Source organism: Cnephaeus nilssonii (assembly GCF_951640355.1).
Source record: "Cnephaeus nilssonii genome assembly, chromosome: 12".
NCBI lineage: Eukaryota > Metazoa > Chordata > Mammalia > Chiroptera > Vespertilionidae > Cnephaeus > Cnephaeus nilssonii.
In genome coordinates this window covers 65,466,244-65,489,414 of record NC_137083.1, presented here as the reverse complement: position 1 = coordinate 65,489,414, position 23,171 = coordinate 65,466,244, and the positions used below count along the sequence as shown (strand labels likewise).

General features: G+C 39.4%; 1 protein-coding gene across 4 annotated transcripts in view; it reads right to left on the bottom strand.

Moving 5' to 3' along the window:
• The window catches only part of POT1 (protection of telomeres 1), a 72,662-nt gene that overhangs the window by 48,086 nt on the left and 1,405 nt on the right, over window positions 1-23,171 (bottom strand). For 2 of the 4 annotated variants that reach the window (XM_079785641.1, XM_079785642.1), the window contains exons 2-7: window positions 20,920-21,118; window positions 18,832-18,904; window positions 17,737-17,828; window positions 8,005-8,115; window positions 6,014-6,061; window positions 3,992-4,106 (exon numbers count right to left, since the gene is read on the bottom strand). In XM_079785641.1, the coding sequence (XP_079641767.1) occupies window positions 3,992-4,106; window positions 6,014-6,061; window positions 8,005-8,115; window positions 17,737-17,828; window positions 18,832-18,904; window positions 20,920-21,042 (562 nt within the window). In that variant the 5' untranslated portion in view covers window positions 21,043-21,118. Of the gene's footprint in view, window positions 1-3,991; window positions 4,107-6,013; window positions 6,062-8,004; window positions 8,116-14,885; window positions 14,904-17,736; window positions 17,829-18,831; window positions 18,905-20,919; window positions 21,119-23,171 lie in introns of those variants that run through there. The other 2 variants (XM_079785644.1, XM_079785645.1) reach the window with 2 other exon arrangements.

Below are 23,171 nucleotides of genomic sequence, written 5' to 3'. Positions count from 1 at the left end.
AAAGGGGAGTAACAATAAGAATCTAATACACCAGGGTTTTGTGAGGGTTAAATGAGATAATACATTAAAAATACTCTTACAAGTGGTATAATTACATGTAATCTTCAAGGGCTCACACATTCAGAAAGTCCCTTCTTTCCAATGCCTTCTCAGATCCCCACAACTACAAGTAATCTTCCCCTTTTGACCTCCGTATTCCACTGCACTTTTTTTATCTTCTCTCACAGCAACACTACTTTCTACCTTGTATGCCTTTTATTTTTAATACTAGTAGCCCATTTGTAGGAAGAATCCTGCAAGCGGCCGCTGCGGCCCGCGTGCGCTGCCGCTGCCGCCTGCCCTGCTCCGCTCCGCCCCGCCCCGCCCCGCCCGGGCTTTCCCTCTGGCAGCCACCTTGCTTTCCGCTTTTCCTCCCTCTTCCTTCTAAGTTGTCTTCAGTCTTCACTACTCCCTCCCTCCGCGTATGCAAATTAACCGCCATCTTGGTTGGGTAATTTGCATACTCGCCCTGATTGGCTGGTGGGCGTGGCTTGGGCGTAGCGAAGGTGCGGTCAATTTGCATATTTGTCTATTATTAGGTAGGATAACTTAAACATAAAGAGTTTAATACACACCTCATATCCTTTCTCCCTTAAATAGCTTGTAGATAATATTACTCAAATTTCAACATGCCCTATTTCCTTGAATACGGAAGTAAAAAGTTATAGTGATGTACTCAAAGTAAATAGTAGATTTACTTTGGTCCAGAATTTATCACAAATTGAAGATAATTTCGTAAGGGTTAATGTGATTCAACCAGCAGAATGTTCTGATTATTAAATTTGTTTCCTTAAGAAAGATGGAGTACCATATTTTCCAGCGTATAAGACGACTGGGTGTATAAGATTTTCCTGGGTTAAAAAGTCGTTTTATACGCCGGAAAATACAGTAGTCCAATATATCTAATCCATTATATCTAATCCCATCAATATAGTCCAATATACCGTATTTTCCGGCGTATAAAACGACTTTTTAACCCAGGAAAATCTTATACGCCAGTCGTCTTATACGCCTGAAAGTACAGTACATGAACCCCAAAACTCAGACTCTCCTTCCAGTCTTAGGAAGAAATAAAGCAGTAAAAGATAAATCTGCAATTTCTAGTGTAACTACTGTAAGAATCTTTCTTTAAAATTTTCCATAATTATACAAAAAACTCTAAAAATAGATAATGACATGTGAGTTAAATGTTAATTTGTTCACACATTAAACACTGAAGGCCTGATATATACTAAAGATTGTGCTAGAGCTATAGCAGGGAGAGAAGCTGGAGTCAAATAGGTAATTAAGTCAGTGTGATCAGTGCACTAACAGGTACTTTGGGAGCACACAGAGGAGCATCTAACCCAGAGGCATGCTACACAGGGAGCATCTAACACACAGGCATGCTGGGATGGGGTAGGGGTGAATAAAGTATGGGTTAGAGTAGGATTTCTCAACCTCAACAGTACTGACATATTGGGCTGGATAATTAATTCATTGTTGGGCGGGGGTGTCCCATGCATTAAAATATATTAAGCAGCATATCTGGTCTCTATCCACTAGATTATACAGACAGTCCTCAGGTTATGTCGGACTCGACGTCATTTCGTGGTTACGTCGCCATCTCCCATTTATTTATTAAAAAAAAAAAAAGTTCCGTCATTTTGACGTATGTACATATGTGCTTTATGCTTTTTATTATTTATTTACCACAAGTAAAGGTCAGGAATTGTTATCTTTCTTTTAAATTTTTACTGTTTCACTTCATTACTGCTGTGTATGTGCTCCATGTGAGTGACCTAGATGCTTATGTAGGTGGGTTCCGACTTATGGTGAAAATCGAAAATTGCGTTACGTTGCACCATAGGAATGAATCTCCAATGTAACCCAAAGACCTTCTGTATCTGGTATGTACATAGTACTCAATAAATGTTTGTTAAAACCTATGTATTTATTTTTGTTTTAATTGCTATATATTAAACCAAGAATGTCTGTAGTGATTTTGATATTAACTGGCTATTCAAATAAATAAGTATGAACATACTACAGATCAGGAGTTTGTTTGGAATGTGGAACTCAAAGGGTGGGGAACATGAACCTTTGATAGTGTAAGATTAATTTTTATGCATGTATGTGTATTTTTCTAGAATAGGCTCTATAGTTATCATCACATTTTCATAAGGATGCAGGACTGCAAAATGGTTAAAACTGACATTATACTTTCTGTCCGGAAGACAAAACAGGCTGGATGCTTAATGTGTTAATCCCATTGTATTAAACTAGAGGCCCAGTGCACAAAATTCATGCACTTGGGGGGGGGTGTCTCTCAGCCTGGCCTGTGGCCTCTTACGGTCCAGGATCCCTTGGGGGATGTCCGACTGTTGCAGAGGCAGGAGAGGCTCTTGCCACTACCACTGCGCTCACCAGCCATGAGCCTGGCTTCTGGCTGAGCAGCGCTCCCCGTGAAAGTTTACTGACACCAGGGGGCAACTCCTGTGTTGAGCGTCTGCCCCCTGGTGGTCAGTGTGCATCATAGTGACTAGTCATTCCGCCATTTGGTCCATTTGCTTATTAGTCTTTTATTATATAGGACTAGAGGCCTGGTGCACGAAATTCGTGCATGGGGGGGTGTCCCCCCTCAGCCCAGCCTGCACCCACTCCAATCCAGGAACCCTTGGGGGATGTCCGACTGCTGGGTTAGGCCTGATCCCAGGAATCAGGCCTAAACCAGCAATTGGACATCCCTCTCACAAATCTGGACTGCTGGCTCCTAATCGCTCACCTGTCTGCCTGCCTGGTCACCCCTGCCTCTGCATGCTGACCTGATCGCCCCTCACTGCCCCCACTGCCGGCCTAATCACCCCCAACTGCCCCCACTGACGGCCTGGGCAACCCCCAGCCAGCCTGGTCTCCCCTAACTGCCCCCCCCCCCCCGCCAGTCTAGTCGCCTTTTACTGCTCCCCCTTGCCGGCCTAGTCGCCCCTCACTGCCCCCCTGCCAGCCTAATCGCCACCAACTGCCCCCCCTGCTGGCCTGGTCACTCCCAACTGCACCTCCCGCTGCCAGCCTGGTCGCCCCACATGCCCCCTCCCCTGCCAACCTGGTCACCCCACACAGCGTGCTGTTCAGTCATTTGGTCGTCCCTCAGTAACCCCCCTGCCGGCCTGGTTGCCCCCCGCAGCCTGCTCGTTCAGTTGTTTGTTTGTCCCTCACTAACTCCCCTGCTGGCCTGGTCGTAGGCAGCCATCTTGTGAGGGTGTGGGGGTCAATATGCATATCAACGCTTTATTATATAGGATTACTGATAGAGATTTACTCCTGCCAATTTGCTCATTGTTTTCAGTCTGTCTTGTAGCTCTTTTGTCCCTTGTTTCCTGTTACAGTCTTCCTTGTGTTTCACCTTATTCCTTTCTCATTTTCTTTTGTGTATCATCTATAGGTATTTTCTCTGTGGTTACCAAAAGTTTACATAAAACTACTTATAGTTATAATAATCTATCTTAAGCTGATAAAAAATAAACTTCAATCACATACAAAAACTCTACACTTTTACTACCCCACATACACACTTTACATTATTGATGCCACAATTTATATCTTTTAATATTGTGTATCCATTAACTTACGTTTACTGGTAATTATTTTTTATACTTTTGCTTTTTAGCTTCTAGGCTAGAATTAAAAGTGATTTACATATCACTGCTACAATATAATAGTATTTTATACTTATCTATATTTATGTTTTATAGATGTTTTTATACTTTCATGTGCTGTCATATTGCTGTTTAGCATCTTTTTCATCTAAAGACCACATTTATTTTATAATTAAAAATAGCAAAAAAAATACACGAGTGTTGGTTGGCAATTATAAATATGACTTGAGCTTCTAAGGCAGGATACTGAAGCTGTATTCCTGAAACCAATAAAGTAGCACCAATCTATTATATTCTTGACCAATTTTAATACCTACCAGTTCCTTTGCTTAGATATGGAGGCTTAAAGAACTTCACAACACCATAGACATTGACAACCATGCCACCTTTGAGTTCATTCAGCGGTGTGTACGTATAACGTGTTGCTGGAACCTGAAGAAAGACAGTAAATAAGTCAATATTAAGTATTTACATTTTAGAATCATATTATGATCAAAGATGAGTCATCTAACCACATCTTTTTTCTTTTGAGTGTCTGAAAAGAGGCTGAAGCTTGAAAAAGGAAATGTTCAGCTTAAAAGGTTGCAATATAAACCACTAGTATTAATTTATCTTAGGAATCACTTTGATCATAAATGGTATAATTTGTACACAATTCTAAGAAATGACATTTAAAAGATTCTGGTTCTGGTTTTTAACCCTAAGTAATATCATTTCAGAACTTGTGGGAAATAGATTTTATTTTGGCCTAAATAAAGCCAGGTTTTAATTACAAATGTGTAAAGACATTAAAAATGGTAATGAGCAATGAAATTTTCTGAAATAACTGTATATAAGTTTGGAAAGAAAAAGGAAAGTGATTCCCAAGGATAAGTCTACATATTTGTCAAACAATCCATAAAAGAGTTCAAACATCTGGTCCTATTACCCACCCAATATACTATCTTAAGAAATATCTCCCTAATGTATAGATGAATGACAATATCTATTTTGGTCATCTAAGTAATGTACTTGTTAATTCATAGCTAACAAACAACTTAACTATAATCTGGCTTTCCATGTAAATAAGCCAGTATATATGTATGCAGAGCAGCTAAGTTATACTCTAATAGTTCAGAATACCTGGGTTTTCTGAACAACCATTTTCCTCAAGTTTAGAGGCTCCTTTGTTTACTTCTGCCTTATTTAGGGGTTCATGGATGCATCAAATATTTGAACCTGATCTATTTATACCAATTCTGAGAAATACTAATATTTGGGATTAATTTACTTTTTTTTAACAAAGTATATTAATCCTTTAATTGGTTATACTTTCCCTAAATCAAAAATTCATATTATACCATTATAGAATTATTCAGAATTTAAAACCTGTACCTAGTAGTTATTGTCAACTAGAAACAAAATCTCTGAACTCTGTCCACTAGAAACTAAGGGCTTAAGAACATAGAACACAAATTTTGTATTAAACTTTATCAATATACTAGAGGCCCAGTGCACAACATTTGTGCACTGGGGTGGGGTCTCTCAGCCCAGCCTGCGTCCTCTTGCAGTGTGGGACCCCTCGGGGGATGTCCGCCTGCTGTGGAGGCAGGAGAGGCTCCCGCCACTGCTACTGTGCTCACCAGCCGTGAGCCCGGCTTCTGGCTGAGCAGTGCTCCCCCGACCCGCCGTGGGAGCGCACTGACCACCAGGGGACAGCTCCTGCATTGAGCGTCTGCCCCCTGGTGGTCAGTGTGCATCATAGTGACCAGTTGTTCTGCCGTTCAGTGGATTTGTATATTAGCCTTTTATTATATAGGATTAGCTTCTTTCCAGTTTCACTCAGCTACAAGAAGCTCACCTGTAAAAATGGGAACCTTCCTATTGCTATGATAACAAAGTTTTATTAAATACTGAAAGTGAGAAAAAAAGAAGAGCAAAATGTCTGACAAGCCTAATAAATTACTTCTAATTACATAATTCAACACATAATAATCTGTTTAAATACAATATGATTAAAACACGAGAAATACAGCTGGCTGAGGTTTAAAAGTAGTAGAAATCCCAATGTCTTCACATAAATAAAATTTTTTTCCTTTTCAGTTTTCTTATGCATGTAGCTTAGAGAAAACATCAGCAGATCTTCCAGACAACAGAATAACCAGGTATTAATTACTAGGTAAATATATACCTTGAATGGAACATCAGATATCAAAAAAGTAAAGATTATGATTTCCCACTGTATCAAATACTACTTCAAAATCAGATTATAAATATACATATATATTCATGTGTGTATCTATAGTTGTGTATATGTGGGTGTATGTACATGTTCTAAATTAAAGTAAATATCATCTTACCAAAGACATTAACTCTGTAGAAAAATGTATTACAGCTTTAACATAAACCTGAAAAAAAAAAAAACAACAGAAGGGGTTTATTTGTATACAACAACTTCCAATGAGATTACATACCTTTAATTGTAGTAAAACTACACACTTAAACTGTATATAATATTCAAACGCATCACAGTGGCATAAAGTTATGGCTTTTAAATTAACAGTGACATGTGCAAAGTAGTATAAGCTAAGCTTCAGTCTACTTCATTAATTTTAATACCACAGGACAACTTCTAGCCCAGTAATGCCCTGTGCATACTACAGAGAAACAGGCAGATGTTGGCCTGTAAGCACATGGCTTGACCCAACTCTACATGACAGCTTTCCTCAAACACGTAGTCTACAAGTGTGTGTGTGAGGGCTGGATATGGGTCTGGAGGAGGGAAAAAGTGAAGACAAACAGAATGAGCACTTTCATAAAAGAATAAAATAGGAGGAAATCAGTTTTACCTAAAAAGGGATACTTGATCAACTTAAAAGTGCAATTCAATAGATCATCAAAGAGGCTGACAATATAATTGCAAAGAATAAGATGAAATCTGGAGTGCCTGTGGAGTTTCAACATTTTCATCAATAAGTAACAATCTTTAAGGGATTTTTCTTTTCTACCTGGAGTCATCCTACCTAATAAAAGAGTAATATGCAAATTGACCCTAACTCCACTACATCCACAAGCCATGCCCACAAGCCACACCCACCAGCCAATTAGGAGCAGATATGCAAATAAACCCAACCAAGATGGCTACAGCCACAGAGAGCAAGGTTTCCCAGGCAAAAGAGGAAGCCAAGCTTTCCGCCTGCCCTTGCAGGCCTAAGCCTCCACTCAAGCTACAAAGTTTCAATTATAGAAGGTAAACAAATCAAAACAGAAATGGTAGCAGCCACGGAGCTGTAGAGAGCAGGCCAGAGTTGCCCCCAGCAACGGAGGAAGCAAAGCTTTCCACACACCCTGGCCGGCCCAGTTCTCCACTTAAGGCTACAAAGTTTCAATTATAGAAGGTGAATTAACCCCAACAGAAATGGCTGCCGGCCATGGAGTGAGCAGGAGGCTTTGTTCTGCTCCAGGCTACAAAGTTTCAAGTGTAGAAGGTAAATAAATTTCAGATACCAGGGCCTCCGCTTGGGTCGCCAGGGGGGTGTGGCTGGCCTGCAAACCACCACAGGCCCCTTGCTCAGGCCGCCCCACACCCCAAGGGAACCCCCATCCTGATCCGGGACACCCTTCAAGGCAAACCAGCTGGACCCCACCTGTGCACCAGGCCTCTATCCTATCTAATAAAAGAGTAATATGCAGATTGACCATCACTCCAACACACAATATGGCTTCCCCCATGTTCAAAGATCCTGCCCCCATATGGACACAAGATGGCCACCACAAGATGGCGAGCAGGGGAGGGCAGTTGGGAGGCACCCGGCCTGCAAGGGAGGGCAGTTGGAGGCGATCAACCCTGCAGGGGAGGGCAGTTAGGGGTGACCAGGCCGGCAGAGGAGGGAAGTTGGGGGCAAACAGGCTGGCAGGGGAGCAGTTAGGCATCAATCAGCCTGGCAGCAGAGTGGTTAGGGGGTGATCAGGCTGGCAGGCAGAAGGGGTTAGGGGCAATCAGGAAGGCAGGCAGGCGAGCAGTTGGGAGCCAGCAGTCCTGGATTGTGAGAGGGATGTACGACTGCCCATTTAGGCCCGATCCCAGGCAGTCGGACATCCCTCGAGGGATCCCAGATTGGAGAGGGTACAGGCTGAGCTGAGGGACACCTCCCCTCCGTGCACAAATTTCGTGCACCGGGCCTCTAGTCTAAACATACAGTCAGAAAAAAAATTCTATTTTAAAACTTAAAATATTAAATTAAAATAATTCAGTCAGACTAAATTGAAGATTTATAGAAGCACTACTTCTATTCCATCACCTTACCTCATTAAAACTATAACATGAGCAGAGACTAAAAGTTACACTTACATAAACAGTTGACTTGAAGTCCTCAAGTGCTTTCAAAAACAAGCAATGTTCACCATCTTTGCTTGTCGTAGGTGAAGACAAAACAATAAAACCAGCCACTGCAATGGTGTCCTACATTTAAAAAAAAAAGTTTCCATTATCAAAATATCTATCATTTTTAAATTTTTTATTATTTATAAACAGGAATCATTGCTATAAAATGGAAACTGGTTAGCTGGACTTGTTTAATTCTTTCTGAATGTAAGACTAAGCCTACCACCTCCTCTAAAAGGGTATCAACAGTGTAGCCATAGGTGATATTACATCCCACTTCACAGACCAAGAAAACACGATTTATAAATGATTTGGAAATTTTTATTTATTTAATGGGACTTCAAAAATCAATGTTTATCTCAATTTATGTCAATAAGTTTGTACAAATAAACAAAATGAAGACAAAACACATGATCCAACAGTGTTATGAGTGGAATTTAAATGAAACAATCTCAGACTTAAGACATCTCAGTACAAAAACCCCACATTGTTTCAAAGCTAATATATGTGCCTATAAATTCAGGGTATGAGACATAAGACATTTCCATCTATAAACTATTATGGTTTATAATAGCAGTAAGAAGTCACTCTACATTTAGTCCTGCCTACCTTATTCTACAGTTAAATTTTCTTATTTTCCAAATACTAAAACATACATACTCAACAAGTTCTGTCTTGTTGCATTATATATATTTTATTATCTTACTCCTCTAATTTTAGCACCCAAATCTTGAAATAAAAAAATTCCTGGGCTTTTGGCAGCTTCCTTCAATAATCTTAATCTCTACCAAGTAGAAGCCTTTTGTATAGAAGGCTTTAGCTTTGCACATACAAAGTCTGGTTTCAATTCCCAGGGTTCTATATTTGGATCCATTAACTAGGCTGTGAGTATCCTGAAGACAGGGTCCTGCTTTGTATTTACAGGGTTTGGCACACAGAAGGCCCTCCATAAATAGTTTGTGAGTCAATGAAAGGATCTTATATTGTCTTTCTAAAACCTCTAGTCCTATCCAGATATTTCAACTCTGCAAAACTTCTTTTTTTTCTTCTTCAGGTGATTGCCAAACAATTGTGTCTATCCTGATAATGCTAATAATCTCAACTCTTTATAGTTAAATGGGAGAAAATGTTCCCTCTTACTCTATGTTTCCACCATGTTTTAAAGGGGAATAAAATAAACAGTAAGATTGCTTCTGGAACAAATTACTTTTACAAACTGAAAAATATGCAATGCTTTCAATTTATTATCTCAGACCAGTATGCTCTGATTTAAATGAAAAATTAAGATTTTAGTAAAAGCTCTGAAAGAAACCTTCAACCCTCTTCAGCATGGAAGCAGTTAAGAGGCCACCAATACCCCCTTTCCCTGAAAGAATTCAGAGCCAAGATCCTTGAGGGGATGTGTTAGGCAGATAGACAGACATGAGCAGAGTAAGGACAACGGGCCAACTGGAGGAGAAATGGGTGAGCCAACCCTGAGATGTGCTTTTTACCACTCCAACTGCTCTGAAACCAGCAATGAACCTGTGTGGACTCTCTCCCCCTCTCCCTTCCTCTAAGAAATCAAACAGGTTTTAGAACAGGTAATGAAGATAGAATCAGTGTAAGAAAAAGAGGGGAGAATTTGTAAGGAACATGCCTCTGGTTTATCTTCACAGAAAAGAAACAGCATGTGGCCCGGCCATTACTGAATTTCCACAGAGAAAACAGGATGTGGGGGTGTGGAGATGGTATAAACTGTACAGTGGCCAATAGCACATGTCCTAGGAAGATTCCCCTGACAAAGGGAGGTGGAGGCAACTAGAGAAGCCACCAGCCCATTTTTTTAATAACCCAATGGCAGACAGCAAGACCTAGGTGACCTATTAGGAAACAGGTGATTAAATAGTACTCAGCCAATGAGGAACCGGAGGAGGGTCTAAATAAATAGGCTATGTTCCCAGCCCCATGTGTGATCCTGAACAACGGGCTCCTGCTCTTGAGAGTGTTATTAAAAGTATCATTTTCACCATGGAGAAAAAATAAAAATAAAGTTTAATCAAACTAACAAAGGAAGATAAATAGAAGTAGGTGAGTCACTGGCTTACCAGTTCTAAATTCTCTTAAAAGTACAAAAAATAACCTAACTCATGTTATTTTCTATCTTACTTTAAAATGTCTTAAACATAAATATTATATAAAAGAAATACATTAGATGCAAGTGTTTGAGGTACAGATGCACATTTTTCTTTCTACTTCTCTGTATAATCTAAATTTTTAGAAAGAGAATTTCTATTATGATGGAGAAAATATTTCAAATGAAGAGAATAAATAACTGAAAACTGAAGATCAGCAGTTATAGAAAATGTTTATTATATTTATTATATAAAGTTTAATAAACATCCTATATAATAAATAGGTAATATGCAAATTGACCATCACTCCAACACACAAGATGGCTGCCCCAATGTGTACACAAGATGGCCGCCACAAGATGGCCAGCCAGGGGAGGGCAGTTGGGAGAGACCAGGCCTGCAAGGGAGGGCAGTTGGGGGCAATTAGGCTGCAGGGGAGGGCAGTTGAGGGGACCCAGGCCTGCAGGGGAGGGCAGTTGGAGGGAACCAGGCCTGCAGGGGAGGGCAGTTGGGGGGAACCAGGCCTGCAGGGGAGGGCAGTTGGGGGGAACCAGGCCTGCAGTGGAGGGCAGTTGGGGCCAACCAGGCCAGCAGGTGAGAGCAGTTAGGGGTGACCAGGCCGGCAGGGGAGGGCAATTAGGGACGACCAGGCCTGCAGGGGAGGGCAGTTGGGGGGAACCAGGCCTGCAGTGGAGGGCAGTTGGGGCCAACCAGGCCAGCAGGTGAGAGCAGTTAGGGGTGACCAGGCCGGCAGGGGAGGGCAATTAGGGACGACCAGGCCTGCAGGGGAGGGCAGTTGGGGGGGACCAGGCTTGCAGGGGAGGACAGTTGGGAGGGTCAAGGCCTGCAGGGGAGGGCAGCTGGGGGGGACCAGGCCGGCAGGGGAGGGCAGCTGGGGGGGACCAGGCCGGCAGGGGAGGGCAGTTGGAGGGGACCAGGCCTGCAGGGGAGGGCAGTTAGGGGTGACCAGGCTGGCAAGGGAGGGCCGTTAGGGGCAATTGGGCAGTCAAGGGAGGGCAGTTAGGAGTGACCAGGCTGGCAGGGGAGGGCACTTAGGGGCCATTGGGCCGGCAAGGGAGGGCAATTAGGGGCGACCATGCTGGCAAGGGAGGGCAGTTAGGGGTGACTGGGCCAGCAGGGGAGGGCAGTTGGGGCAACCTGGCCTGCAGAGGAGGACAGTTAGGGGTGACCAAGCCGGCAGGGGAGGGCAGTTAAGGGTGACCAGGCCGGCAGGTGAGGGTAGTTAGGGGCAATCGAGCTGGCAGGGGAGCAGTTAGGCATAGATCAGGCTGGCAGGGGAGTGGTTAGGGGTGTTCAGGCTGGCAGGCAGAAGAGGTTAGGGGCAATCAGGCAGGCAGGCAAGCGATTGGGAGCCAGCAGTCCTGGATTGTGAGAGGGATGTCCGACTGCCTGTTTAGGCCCGATCCCAGTGGACCCATCTCTTGAGGGGTCCCAGATTGGAGAGGGTGCAGGCTGGGCTGAGGGACACACACCCCCATGCACAAATTTCGTGCACTGGGCCTCTAGTGAACATATATTTGAATATAACTACATTAGAGGCCCTCAGGGATCTCATTCCAACTGACCTTGCATACTTTATCTCTATACAGTTCCATTCAATACTACACACATCGGATTCTTTTACACACCTACTGCTTTTCCACATATATTCTTTGCTTATTCTGAGGCCCCACAATAATAAATAGAATTTTTCTCCTTTGCAAATACCTGACCCTATTGATCTTTTAAAGTTGGGGCTATAAATGCTTCTTCCCAGTGAGGTCTAGAGTAGACTTTTGTCACTCTTCCAGAAAAGTAATTATTCTCTGAACTCTCCTATGCAGCTTTCAATATTTTTCATTTTGTTTGTTATTTGTAAACTTTACTTATTGTTTTAATGCCCTTAAAACTCTGTAAGATCCTTGGGACTTCCCTAGCTGGTTTGGCTCAGTGGATAGAGCATCGGCCTGCATACTGAAGGGTCCAGGGTTCGATTCCAGCAAGGGCACATGTCTGGGTTGCGGGCTAGATCCCCAGTAGGGGGTGTGCAGGAGGCAGCCATTCAGTGATCCTCTCTCATCACTGATGTTTCTATCTCTTTCCCTCTCCCTTCCACTCTGAAATCAATAAAAATAAAAATATTTTTAAAAAATCCTTGGGACTAAGAATAATGTACTATCTGTATAACCCATACTAGTGACTGGCAGAGACTTCTTTTCTGTTCATAGTCAGTGCTCAACAAATAGCTGTTGAATAAATTAATTAATACTGGTAAAAACTGAATTACAGATCTAAACAAACAAGAAAAAAAACTGGTTCTTAGGATTCAGTTCCCATAAACTTACAAATCATAATGGCTTTTAAATTAATTCACATACACAAAGGATAAGAAAAATAAGTATACAATAGGCAGTATTTGTATTATAAACATCATTAGATTGAGTTAAAAATTAGATTTAATATGCATTATTTTAATTTCTAAGCTTCTGAGAAAAGCACACTGAAGCTGTTCAAACAAGAATGGGAATTATATAGTTCAATGTCAAGAGTATATTCTGTGATATCAGAGTAGATGTTTTCTCAATCTGCTAAAAGAGTATTAGGAAACCAGCCTGAGAAGAATGCCATGCTACTAAAAGTGATAAGGCTTTATCAATATACTAGAGGCCCGGTGCACGAAATTCGTGCACGGGGGAGGGGGGGCGCGGGGTCCCTCTCAGCCCGCCCTGCAATTTGGGACCCCTCGGGAGATGTCCGACTGCCTGTTTAGGCCCGATCCCGCAGGCAGTCGGACATCACTCTCACAATCTGGGACTGCTGGCTCCTAACTGCTTGGCTGCCTGCATGCCTGATTGCCCCTCAACCACCCACCTGCCTGCCTGATCTCCCCTAACCACTCTGCCTGCCTGCCTGATCACCCCTAACTGCTCGCCTGCCTGACTGATCGCCCCTGCCACAGCGGCTTCATCCAGAAGGACGTCTGGAATGACATCCGGAAGGTTATTCAGATGTCTGGTCTAATTAGCATATTACACTTTTATTATTATAGATGTGCATGAATATTATAAAATATGAAAACATTATCTGGTCTAACTGAACTCTTTGAACTAACATGATACTCATATATCAGCAAATGGAGCTTTTCCCATTTGTGTCTGTACTACCCTGTCACAGTGCCTTAGAAAGAGTAAGCCCTTGTCATTAAACAATTTCCTGTTTAGGTTAGCTTATAGGAATATTTCTTCAGCAAAGCAATTGCAGAGAAAATGAATGAAATCACTACAGGTCTTTTTAACATTAATAGTGTTCTTGAAAAATCAAGAATTAAAAGGCAAAAAATCAGATAACTTATTTCCACATTGACAAATATGGTTTTCACATACTTCCTAATAAAGAATGCATTCAGCAATGAATAAAAAGCAAATAGATAAATTCAATAACAAAAATGTAAACAAGACCAGTGTATTAATTTGCTAATTTTCAATAGACGATAAATTAAAAATTCTCAGGCACTCTTAGTGAGGAGGGACAGGACACAGACAATATGAAACAACTAATAACCACCCAACAAAAACACTTATCTGACTTTAACAGGCATTAAGTACTTTTTACTACAATGATCTTGCAAGTCGTGTTAGGTTATCATATTTTAAAAGAGAGAAAGTACAAGAATCTGACATCACTGATAGTGTAGTGATTGACAGAAAATGTTTTTCTAATATAAAAGGTATATTTCATGAGTATGAGCATGTTTTTGGATTATGTAACACCAAGGACATAATTGGTATATATGTAATATCACAAAAACCAAAATCTTAAAATGGCCCTCAAATCACTATATAATCTGACTAGAGGCCTGTTGCATGAAAATTCATGCACTGGAAGGGGGGGTCCCTCAGCCCGGCCTTGCCCCCTCTCACATTCCGGGAGCCCTCAGGGGCGGGAGGTGACCCCACTGATCAGGGGAAGGCAACGCCCCATCACACCTCTGCTGCTGCCACCGCCGGCAGCGCAAGCCTGGGCCAGCCCTGGTTACCTGAGCCTTGGACCGGCCCTGGGCGGCTGCGGAGCTGAGGGGACTGGGGGACTCCGGAGGCAGGCACGTGGGGCAGAGGGGACTGGGTGCCGCCATCTTGTGGCTGTGGGCGCTGCCATCTTTGAGGGCGTAGCAGTCAATTAGTATATTCCCTCCTTATTGGCTGTGGGTGCCATCTTCGAGGGCAGGACAGTCAATTAGCATATTCCCTCCTTATTGGCTATGGGCACTGCCATCTTTGTGATGGCATGAGGGTCAATTAGCATATTCCCTCTTTATTAGATAGAATGTCCACCTATCTCACTAGCTACACGTTGTGTGTCTCACTCTGGAATTCCACCTTCTCATACTGCTTTAGCATTTCAGGATCCTCACTCAGGGCCTGCATAGTAAATACACTGTTCTTCCTTACTGATCCACTCTCATAGTACCCCTGCTCTGATTCTTTCTGCTACTTTTCTCATTCTGCTACTCAATCTTCTCAGTTTCATATTATATCTGGATAAAATAATTAATTCCATAATATTTAATTCCACTCTTCTCCATTAAACACTGTTCCATAATGGCAAGGTCCATAATTGCCTTATTCAGTTAAGTCTCTGACACTTAGCATAGTAGAGGATAGAAAACATTCAACAAATGTTTAGACAACCAAATGCATTACCAAACATATGAATGTAAATATAAATAGAGAATACCTGTATTAAATCTTCAACAAGCTGAACATACTACCAACCTTACTTCATAGCATCTTAGCATTGTAGAAATGGAAAAGGACCTTCATTTTTCAGAAAATAAAAGCCAAAAAGGATAAATGAGTAGCCTAAGGTCACATACAGCTAATTAATTATAGATCAACACAAAAACCCAGATCTCCTGACTTCCAAGACAGGCATTACTCTACTTCTTCTCTCACAACAAAATCTTACAGGAATGAGACAAATTGATTAATAAAGGTCTACTTTTGACAGTTGTAATAAAATATTTTTAAAACTTTCAAAATACTTTGGAAAGTCTTTCCTCGTATTTTATATCCACATATTAAATGTTCAAACTTCTTTAAATAAAAGCTAAACCTGGAGAAAAAGAGAACAGGGGGTCTCATACTGAGGGCGGTAAAATGAGGACACACGTATCCCAGCAAAATGCATCATTAGTCCAGCAAAGCAAAAACTAAACTTTTGTTAAAAATTCTTTTTTAATGTTTTAAGATATTTGTTGTATTCAAATACAGAGCTAACCTTAAGGGCACGAGCACAAAACAAATAAAGGTGCAGGAATCAAAACAGAAAATTCACTGTTTTGTGCAGTAAGTTTTATCTTCGATTTGCAATCATCTTTAACCTTAATACTATAAGCTCTGAATTAAATAGCCTACTTAGGCCTCCCAAATGACCCGCATTTGTGGATTTTAAACCAGAAAGAATTTAAAGTAGACTGTGACCTCAGTCTTCTCACCCTTGTATTTTAAAAAGGAGAAATCTTACTTACCATTGTTAACATCCTCTATTACCTGACAAGTACTAATTAGATAGTATAGTTCTCTTCTATTCTAATATCTATTTTTAAAATTTCAATAGAAGAAAACACTTTTCACATGTTAGGTAAAATACTAATATCTAATATACAGTATATATTTTGCAGATGCATTTTCGCTAAATCATTATATTATAACCTTTAATATTATTTCTCAAATAAAAATTTAATATTAGAATCTTAAAGGATAAAGATGGAAGTGTATTTAAAATATAAGCAAACAGATCCCTAACATTCAAAAACATGTAATTATTTTCAAAATCCTCTTCTAAGATATCCAAGATATATTGTGGGGAAAAAAATCAATTTATAAAATATGGATAGATGAAGTCATTTGGTAAAATATATATGGATACAAAATTATGTATATATATATGCATATATAGTTATCCATATGTATACACACATATTTATAAAAGCTGAAAGGATACCAAAAAAAAAGAGAGAGAGAGAGAGCAGTACAATGGGCGAGGCAATGGGAATGTGTTCAGAGGTAGCGGGGCAGTGTCTGCTTTTCTGGTTATACCTTTGCATATTGCTTGAATGTTTTCAAAACTATGACCACATAAGAACAATACTTAAGCTAAATATTTTCAAGACCTAATTCAAGTCCACTATATCTCCCTGAGACAGGAAAAAAATACATTTGTGGAGATAAGTTTCTCCACTTACTACAAGTTCTATAGCAAATCTTAGGCTTAGAATGGTTATTTTCAGAACAGTACTAATAACCATCACCACAGGGGATTAATAAAGGTTAATATGTTTATCAAATAATAAACATATGGAAGCACTTTGCAATTTGTGAAATTCCATACAAATGTAATACAATATTCTTAGTAAAAGATTAGAAAAAAAGATGTCATATGTCAAAGATTAGTAATAGAATATTTTTAGTAAAAGATTAGAAAAAAACTGGTTAAACTGTCTAGTTGGTGTGAGTCAGTGGTTGAGCATCAACCTATGAACCAGGAGGTCACAGTTTAATTACTCTAGCTAGAACTTCCAATACAATGTTGAGTAGCAGTGGAGAAAGTGAGCATCCTATGTCTTATTCCTAATCTTAGGGGAAATGCTTTTAATCTTTGACCACTGAGTATGATGTTAGTTGTGAATTTTTCATAAATGTTCTTTATAATGTTGAGGAAGTTCCCTTCTATTCCTAGTTGTCTAAGTGTTTTGATTATGAACAGGTGTAGGATTTTATGAAGTGACTTTTCTGCATCAATTAAGATGATCATTTCCTTTTTTCCTTTGTTCTATTAATGTGATGTATTGCAATGATTGATTTTCTTATCTTGCACTCCTAGGATAAATCCCATTTGGTCTGTGTGTCTACTCCTTTAATATGCTGCTGGGTTAGTTTTGATAGCATTTTGATGAGGATTTAGCAGGCATGTATTTTTAAAACAATTATAAGAAAATATTATAGCCCTTGCCAGTGAAGCCTGGTGGTTAGAGTGTCAGCCTGCTAACTAAAGGGATGTGGGTTTAATTCTCAGTCAAGGGCATGTACTTGGGTTGTAGGTTTAATCCTTAGCCCTGGTTGGGAAGCATGTGGGAGGCAACCAATTGATGTGTCTCTCTCACATCAATATTTCTCCCTCTGTCTCCTTCTCTTCCAAAAATATACTCGGGTGAGGATTTAAAAAAAAAAAAAGAGAGAAAAAAAGAAAACATTACAAACATACAGAGAGCTATTGCTCATATTATTACTTAGTAAAAAAGAATTTTTTTTTAATTTGAGGGTAAATGTATATATCTTTAAGACATTCTATTGAACACTAAAAATTAAAGTGAAGAGGAAAAAATGTCCCTTTTTATGTCAATGCTGAGTTTTACTAATCTTAGGGTTGCTGCGATTTTAAAGATGTTGCTTCTTTAAGTATCATTCTTTTACATACCTGAAAATATGTAATGAATCTCTAAAAAGAAGTCTACAGGATAAATATAGCATCATCAATAATTCTAAACATACCTCTAAAATGATAAAGTAATATGAAAATATTTTACCCCTTCAGAGAAAACTTTTGCACAGTCCTTTGCTAATTTTCCAAAAAATAACACATTGATGGTGTTACTCTCCAAATCTGAATTTTCTTGTTCTGGAGAAAAACACACACAGAAAAACACTTATTCGATATAGCAGTTTTATACACACAAGAAAAGTGATGGCAACTACATTCTAAAAACAGTAATTATGCTCTGACCGGAGTGGCTCAGCTACTTGGGCATCGTCCTGTGCACCAAAGGATTGCTGGTTGTATTCTGGGATAGGGCACATACCCGGGTTGTGGGCTGGATCCCTGGTAGGGGGCATGCAGGAAGCAGCCAATAGATGTTAAGCTCTCACATCAATGTTTCTCCCTCTCTCTCCCTTTTCCTTACTGTCTCTCTAAAAATCAGTTAAAAATATTTGAAAAAATAAAAACAATGTAATTATAAAGAATAGTTAAAATGTTTACAATTCAATTTTGGTTTACTACTTTCATTTCAAAAACAATGAAGAGAATGCTACTGGGCACAAAAACCAAAACTATAACAAGTTTCAAGTAGAATATGTTCTATAAATTTCTGTAAATATCACATTAATATCACCTAATGACCACTTTCAATTTAATTTCCCATATTTATAATCAAAAGAAACTGAACAAGATATTAATTGTTCCATTTTTATACAATATAACAATATCACCCTGCAAATATTTACTTAACTTCTAGTAACTACCGTTTCTGGCATATTAAGTTTTAATTTAGACAAGTGTGGTCTTCTCCCCCATCGCCCATATATCACAGAGTAAAAGAGCTGTGTAAAGACCAAGCTATCTGTAATTTTGAAAATAAAAATTACTTGGGTATAAGAAATAAGCATTGTACAAGTCACCTCATTTGGATTTTAGAGGCTTTGGGAAAGAATCTCCATATCTTCATTCTCTAGGAATCACTTCCTATAACCACTGCAGCAAGGCCGAATGCTAAGACTCAACTATATCATCGTGTAAGGAAAATTGCGCTTTTGTGTGTATTTATCTGTGTGTGTACATTTATATACAAAGTTACCCACTTGTATATTACAGGGAAAAGTTAAATAGAAATGATCTTACATACCTTGTAGTCCAATCTCCAAAATAGGTGTTCTGTTTCCACCATAGGTTAGAGGAGAGATACGTGAAAGTTTTCCCTGAAATGAGAGAAAAAGAATTACACAGAAAAGTCAAAAGAGGTTATTATAACACCAAGATATAAGTAAAGATTGGAATCATTTTTTAAAGGCAATTGACTTTTATCTTTCAAGAAATCAAAGTACCATGTTTAAGTCAGTATTTTTAAGACATGAAAATGATTTATCTAGAGAAAAATGAGGGCCTAAAAATACTTTCGTTCATAAATTAATTTCTTTTTTCTTTGTTTTTTATTGTCTTAAGTTTTACATATGTCTCCTTTTTCCCTGACTGGTCCCTCCCACAACCATCTCCACCCCTGAGGGCAAGCCCCCACCGCTCCAGTGTCTGTGTCCATTGGTTATGCTAATATGCATGCATACAAGTCCTTTGGTTGTTCTCTAAACTCCCCACCCCGCCCATAAAGTAATTTCTTAATCGTATTAGTTAAATATTACCAATTCCTCATTTTATATAAAGATGAACTAGCTCAACTTCAACTTTATTTTAGCCTATAAAACTGTTTTCTACTAAAGAAAAAGATTAAGAGTTTGCTCCTAGAAAGAAATTAAAACTTATTAAGAAAAAATTTAAAGTACAAAATGATAATCTCATAAATAAGGACAGTGTAGACAAATCAATGGACTAAGGCACAAATACAGTTTAGTCTTTGTTCTGCTTCTGTAACTAAGCAACCCCATCAGTCAAAAAAAGTTATTTAGTCAGTTTCAGAAAAATAAATTATTTAATCTGGATAGTTTTTATCATTTCTTCTAGCTCTAAAATTTAATGATTCTATGAGCAAATATATTATAGCACTCTTTGAAAACTTCCACACAGAAATAAAATCAATTTAAGAAAGTTTAAAAATAGATCCTATTATACATACCTCCTAAACTAATATTCCAACTCTGATATAGCCAACAATAACAAAAAACAGCTATGTTCATAAATCAATCTTACTTAAAAGCATCAGAAAAAAAGAAAATATGACTATCATCAGCACAAAATGATTCAGTCAAAGTAAAGGTAAATAGTTCCACTTAGGAGGTAGAAAGCTGGAGAGAATGAGAAAAAGTGGAACAATGAACAAATTCACAATTTTTCTTGACCCACCACAGCTGAAAACAGAAAGCAATCAAATAACCAGAAATTTAGGAAAAGAGAAGTACCTCCATTGAGAGATGAGAAGCAAGTATGTATATGGAGACTATTGATTAGAAGGGCAAAACCAAAATGTAGCCTTATTTCTCTTTCCTTTACTCTTGGACTCATTATACTGATAAGACTCTCACCTACATCCCATCATTTTCTCCTTAGTCCCTAACTTAAAGGTGCAATAATGAAAATGAAAAATTCACTAAATATGCATAACAGAATATTGGATATGGCAGAAAAAAAGGTTCAGTGAACCTGAAGACAGATCAATAAAAATTACTCAATCTAAAAATCTCTCTCCACCAAAAAAAGAAAACAATGCTGAAGAAAAAGAGAACTGTAGGACACCAGCAAATACCCTAACATACAAACATATATGTAATTGATGTCCAGAAGGAGAAAAGAGTAATAATGTCAGAGGGAAAAAATTCCAAGGAACATCCTATATAATAAAAGCCCAGCGACTGCATAGAGGAATGACCAGAACAACCAGTCGACCAGTTGCTATGATGTGTACTGACCACCAGGGGGTAGACACTCAATGCAGGAGCTGCCCCTGGTGATCAATGCACTCCCACAGTGGGAGTACCATTCAGCTGACCGGGATGAGCAGGTCCACAGCCACTCAGCTGACAGGGATGTGTGGCACTCCCATGGCGGGCCGATCCCCAGAGGCCATGTCCCCCACCAGTTCACAAATCCCGTGCACCGAGCCTCTAGTTAGCCAATAATTTCCCTAACTTGATGAAAAACATGACTTATGGATCCAAGTAGTTCAGTTACTAAGAAGCAGGAGAAATTCAAAGAAAAACCACACCTAGACATACAAAGTCTAACTACTAAATACAAAAGGTAACTATTCTATGAACATTCTTACCTGGACATATTTCTTGCTATAATCACAACCTAGCTGTAGGGATCTGAAATCTATTTTGTGTAGTTTATTTAGCGGCTCACTTTCAGGCACCCCATTGACTTCTTTTATTAATTCCAGTGGCATATCAGATCTGCTTTACAGTGGCATATCAGATCTGCTGTCCAAAGCAAATTCAATCAGGGAAGTTGATATCTTGATGCTGAAAATACAGAGACCAGTTTTTTTATACAAAATGTAGTCAATATCTGCTTTAAGCTCCTATGTCTTAGTTTTGCTTTTCTTTTCCTTTTAGTTAGTTGTCACTGTTGGCAGACGAGAGCTAGAGAATGGATTATGCTATAATTTTATTATAAGGATCAATATACACATTCTTCTAAATCACTGAAACTTAATCCCCTTCTATTTGCTTTTGTATTTTATTTTTTCTAAATTAAATCTTCATTGTTGAAAGTATTACACATGTCCCCTTCCTTTCCTCATTGACTCCTTCTAGCCTGCCCCCACCGCACACCCCAGGCCTACACCACCTGTGCCCATGGGTTATTCATATATGCTTACAAGTTCTTTGATCTCTTCCCACCCACTCACCCAGTCTCCCCCCATCTTTCCTGAGGTTCCACAGCCATTCCTATGCTTCTAAGTCTCTGGATCTACCTTGTTCATCAGTTTATTTTTTCCATTAGATTCAACATATGAATGAGATCATGTGTTACTTGTTGTTCTTTGACTGGCTTATTTTGCTTAGTATAGTACTCTACAGGTCCCTCCATAATGTCTCAAAGGGTAAGAGATCCTTTTCAACAACTGTATAGTATTCCATGATATAAACGTACCATAGCTTATTTATCCACTCATCTACTGATGGGCACTTGGGCTGTTTCCAGATCTTAGCTATTGTAAATTGTGCTGCTATGAACATAGGGTGCACACATTCTTTCTGATTGGTGTTCTGGGTATCTTAGGATATATTCCTAGAAGTTGGATCATTTAGTCAAACGGGAGTTCAATTTTTGATATTTTGAGGCAACTCCATACTGTTTTCCACAGTGGCTGCACCAGTCTGCCTTCCCACCAGCAGTGTATTTAGGGTTCCCTTTTCTCCACATCTTTGTCAACTCTTGTCATTTGTTGATTTGTTGATGATAGCCATTCTGACAGGTGTATGAATTTTAAGTTGTATGAACTCCTTATATATTTTAGATATATATAAGATATATACACTGAGTGGCCACATTATTATGATCTCTGAATGCATAATAATCTGGCCACTCAGTGTATATCCTATATAATAAAAGGCTAATATGCACATTGTCCCCTCGACCAGGAGTTCGACCAGCAGGCAGGCTGGCCAACTGCCCATGTCCCCTCCCCCTGGCCAGGCTGGCCGGAACCCACCCATGCACGAATTCATGCACCGGGCCTCTAATATATATACACTGAGTGGCCAGATTATTATGCGTTCAGAGATTATAATAATCTGGCCACTCAGTGTATATAACCTTTACCTGAGGTATCATTGCCAAATATGTTCTCCCATACAGTGGGCTACCTTTACAGAAGCTTTTTATTTTGACGTAGTCCCATTTGTTTATTTTCTCCTTAGTTTCTTTTGCCCTAGGAGATGTAAACATATTATATCTGTAAACATAGTGCTATGAGAGATGTCTGAGATTTTGCTGCCTATGGTTTCTTCTAAGATTTTTATGGTTTCACATCTTACATTTAAGTCTTTCATCCATTCTGAGTTTATTCTTGAGTCTGGTTTAAGTTGGTGGTCTAGTTTCATTTTTTTGCATGTATCTATCAAATTTTCCCAGTGCCATTTACTGAAGATACTGTCTGGACTACAATGTATATTCTTGCCTCCTTTGTCAAATATTAATTGAGCATAATGGCTTGGGTAGGATTTATTCCAGGGATGCAAGGCTGGATCAATATTCACAAATCAATAATGCATCACATAAAAAGACTGAAAGACAAAAATCACATGTTCATATCAACAGACGCAGAAAAAGCACTCGACAAAATCCAACTCTCAGCAAAGTGTGAATAGAGGGATTATATCTAAACATAATAAAGGCCATACGTGACAAACCTACAGCCAACATCATACTCAATGGGCAATAAACTAAAACCATTTCCACTAAGAACAGGAACAAGACAGGGATATCGGCTTTCAGCACTCTTATTCAACACAGTACTGGAAATCCTAGCCACAGCAATCAGACAAGAAGAAGGAATAAAAGGCATTC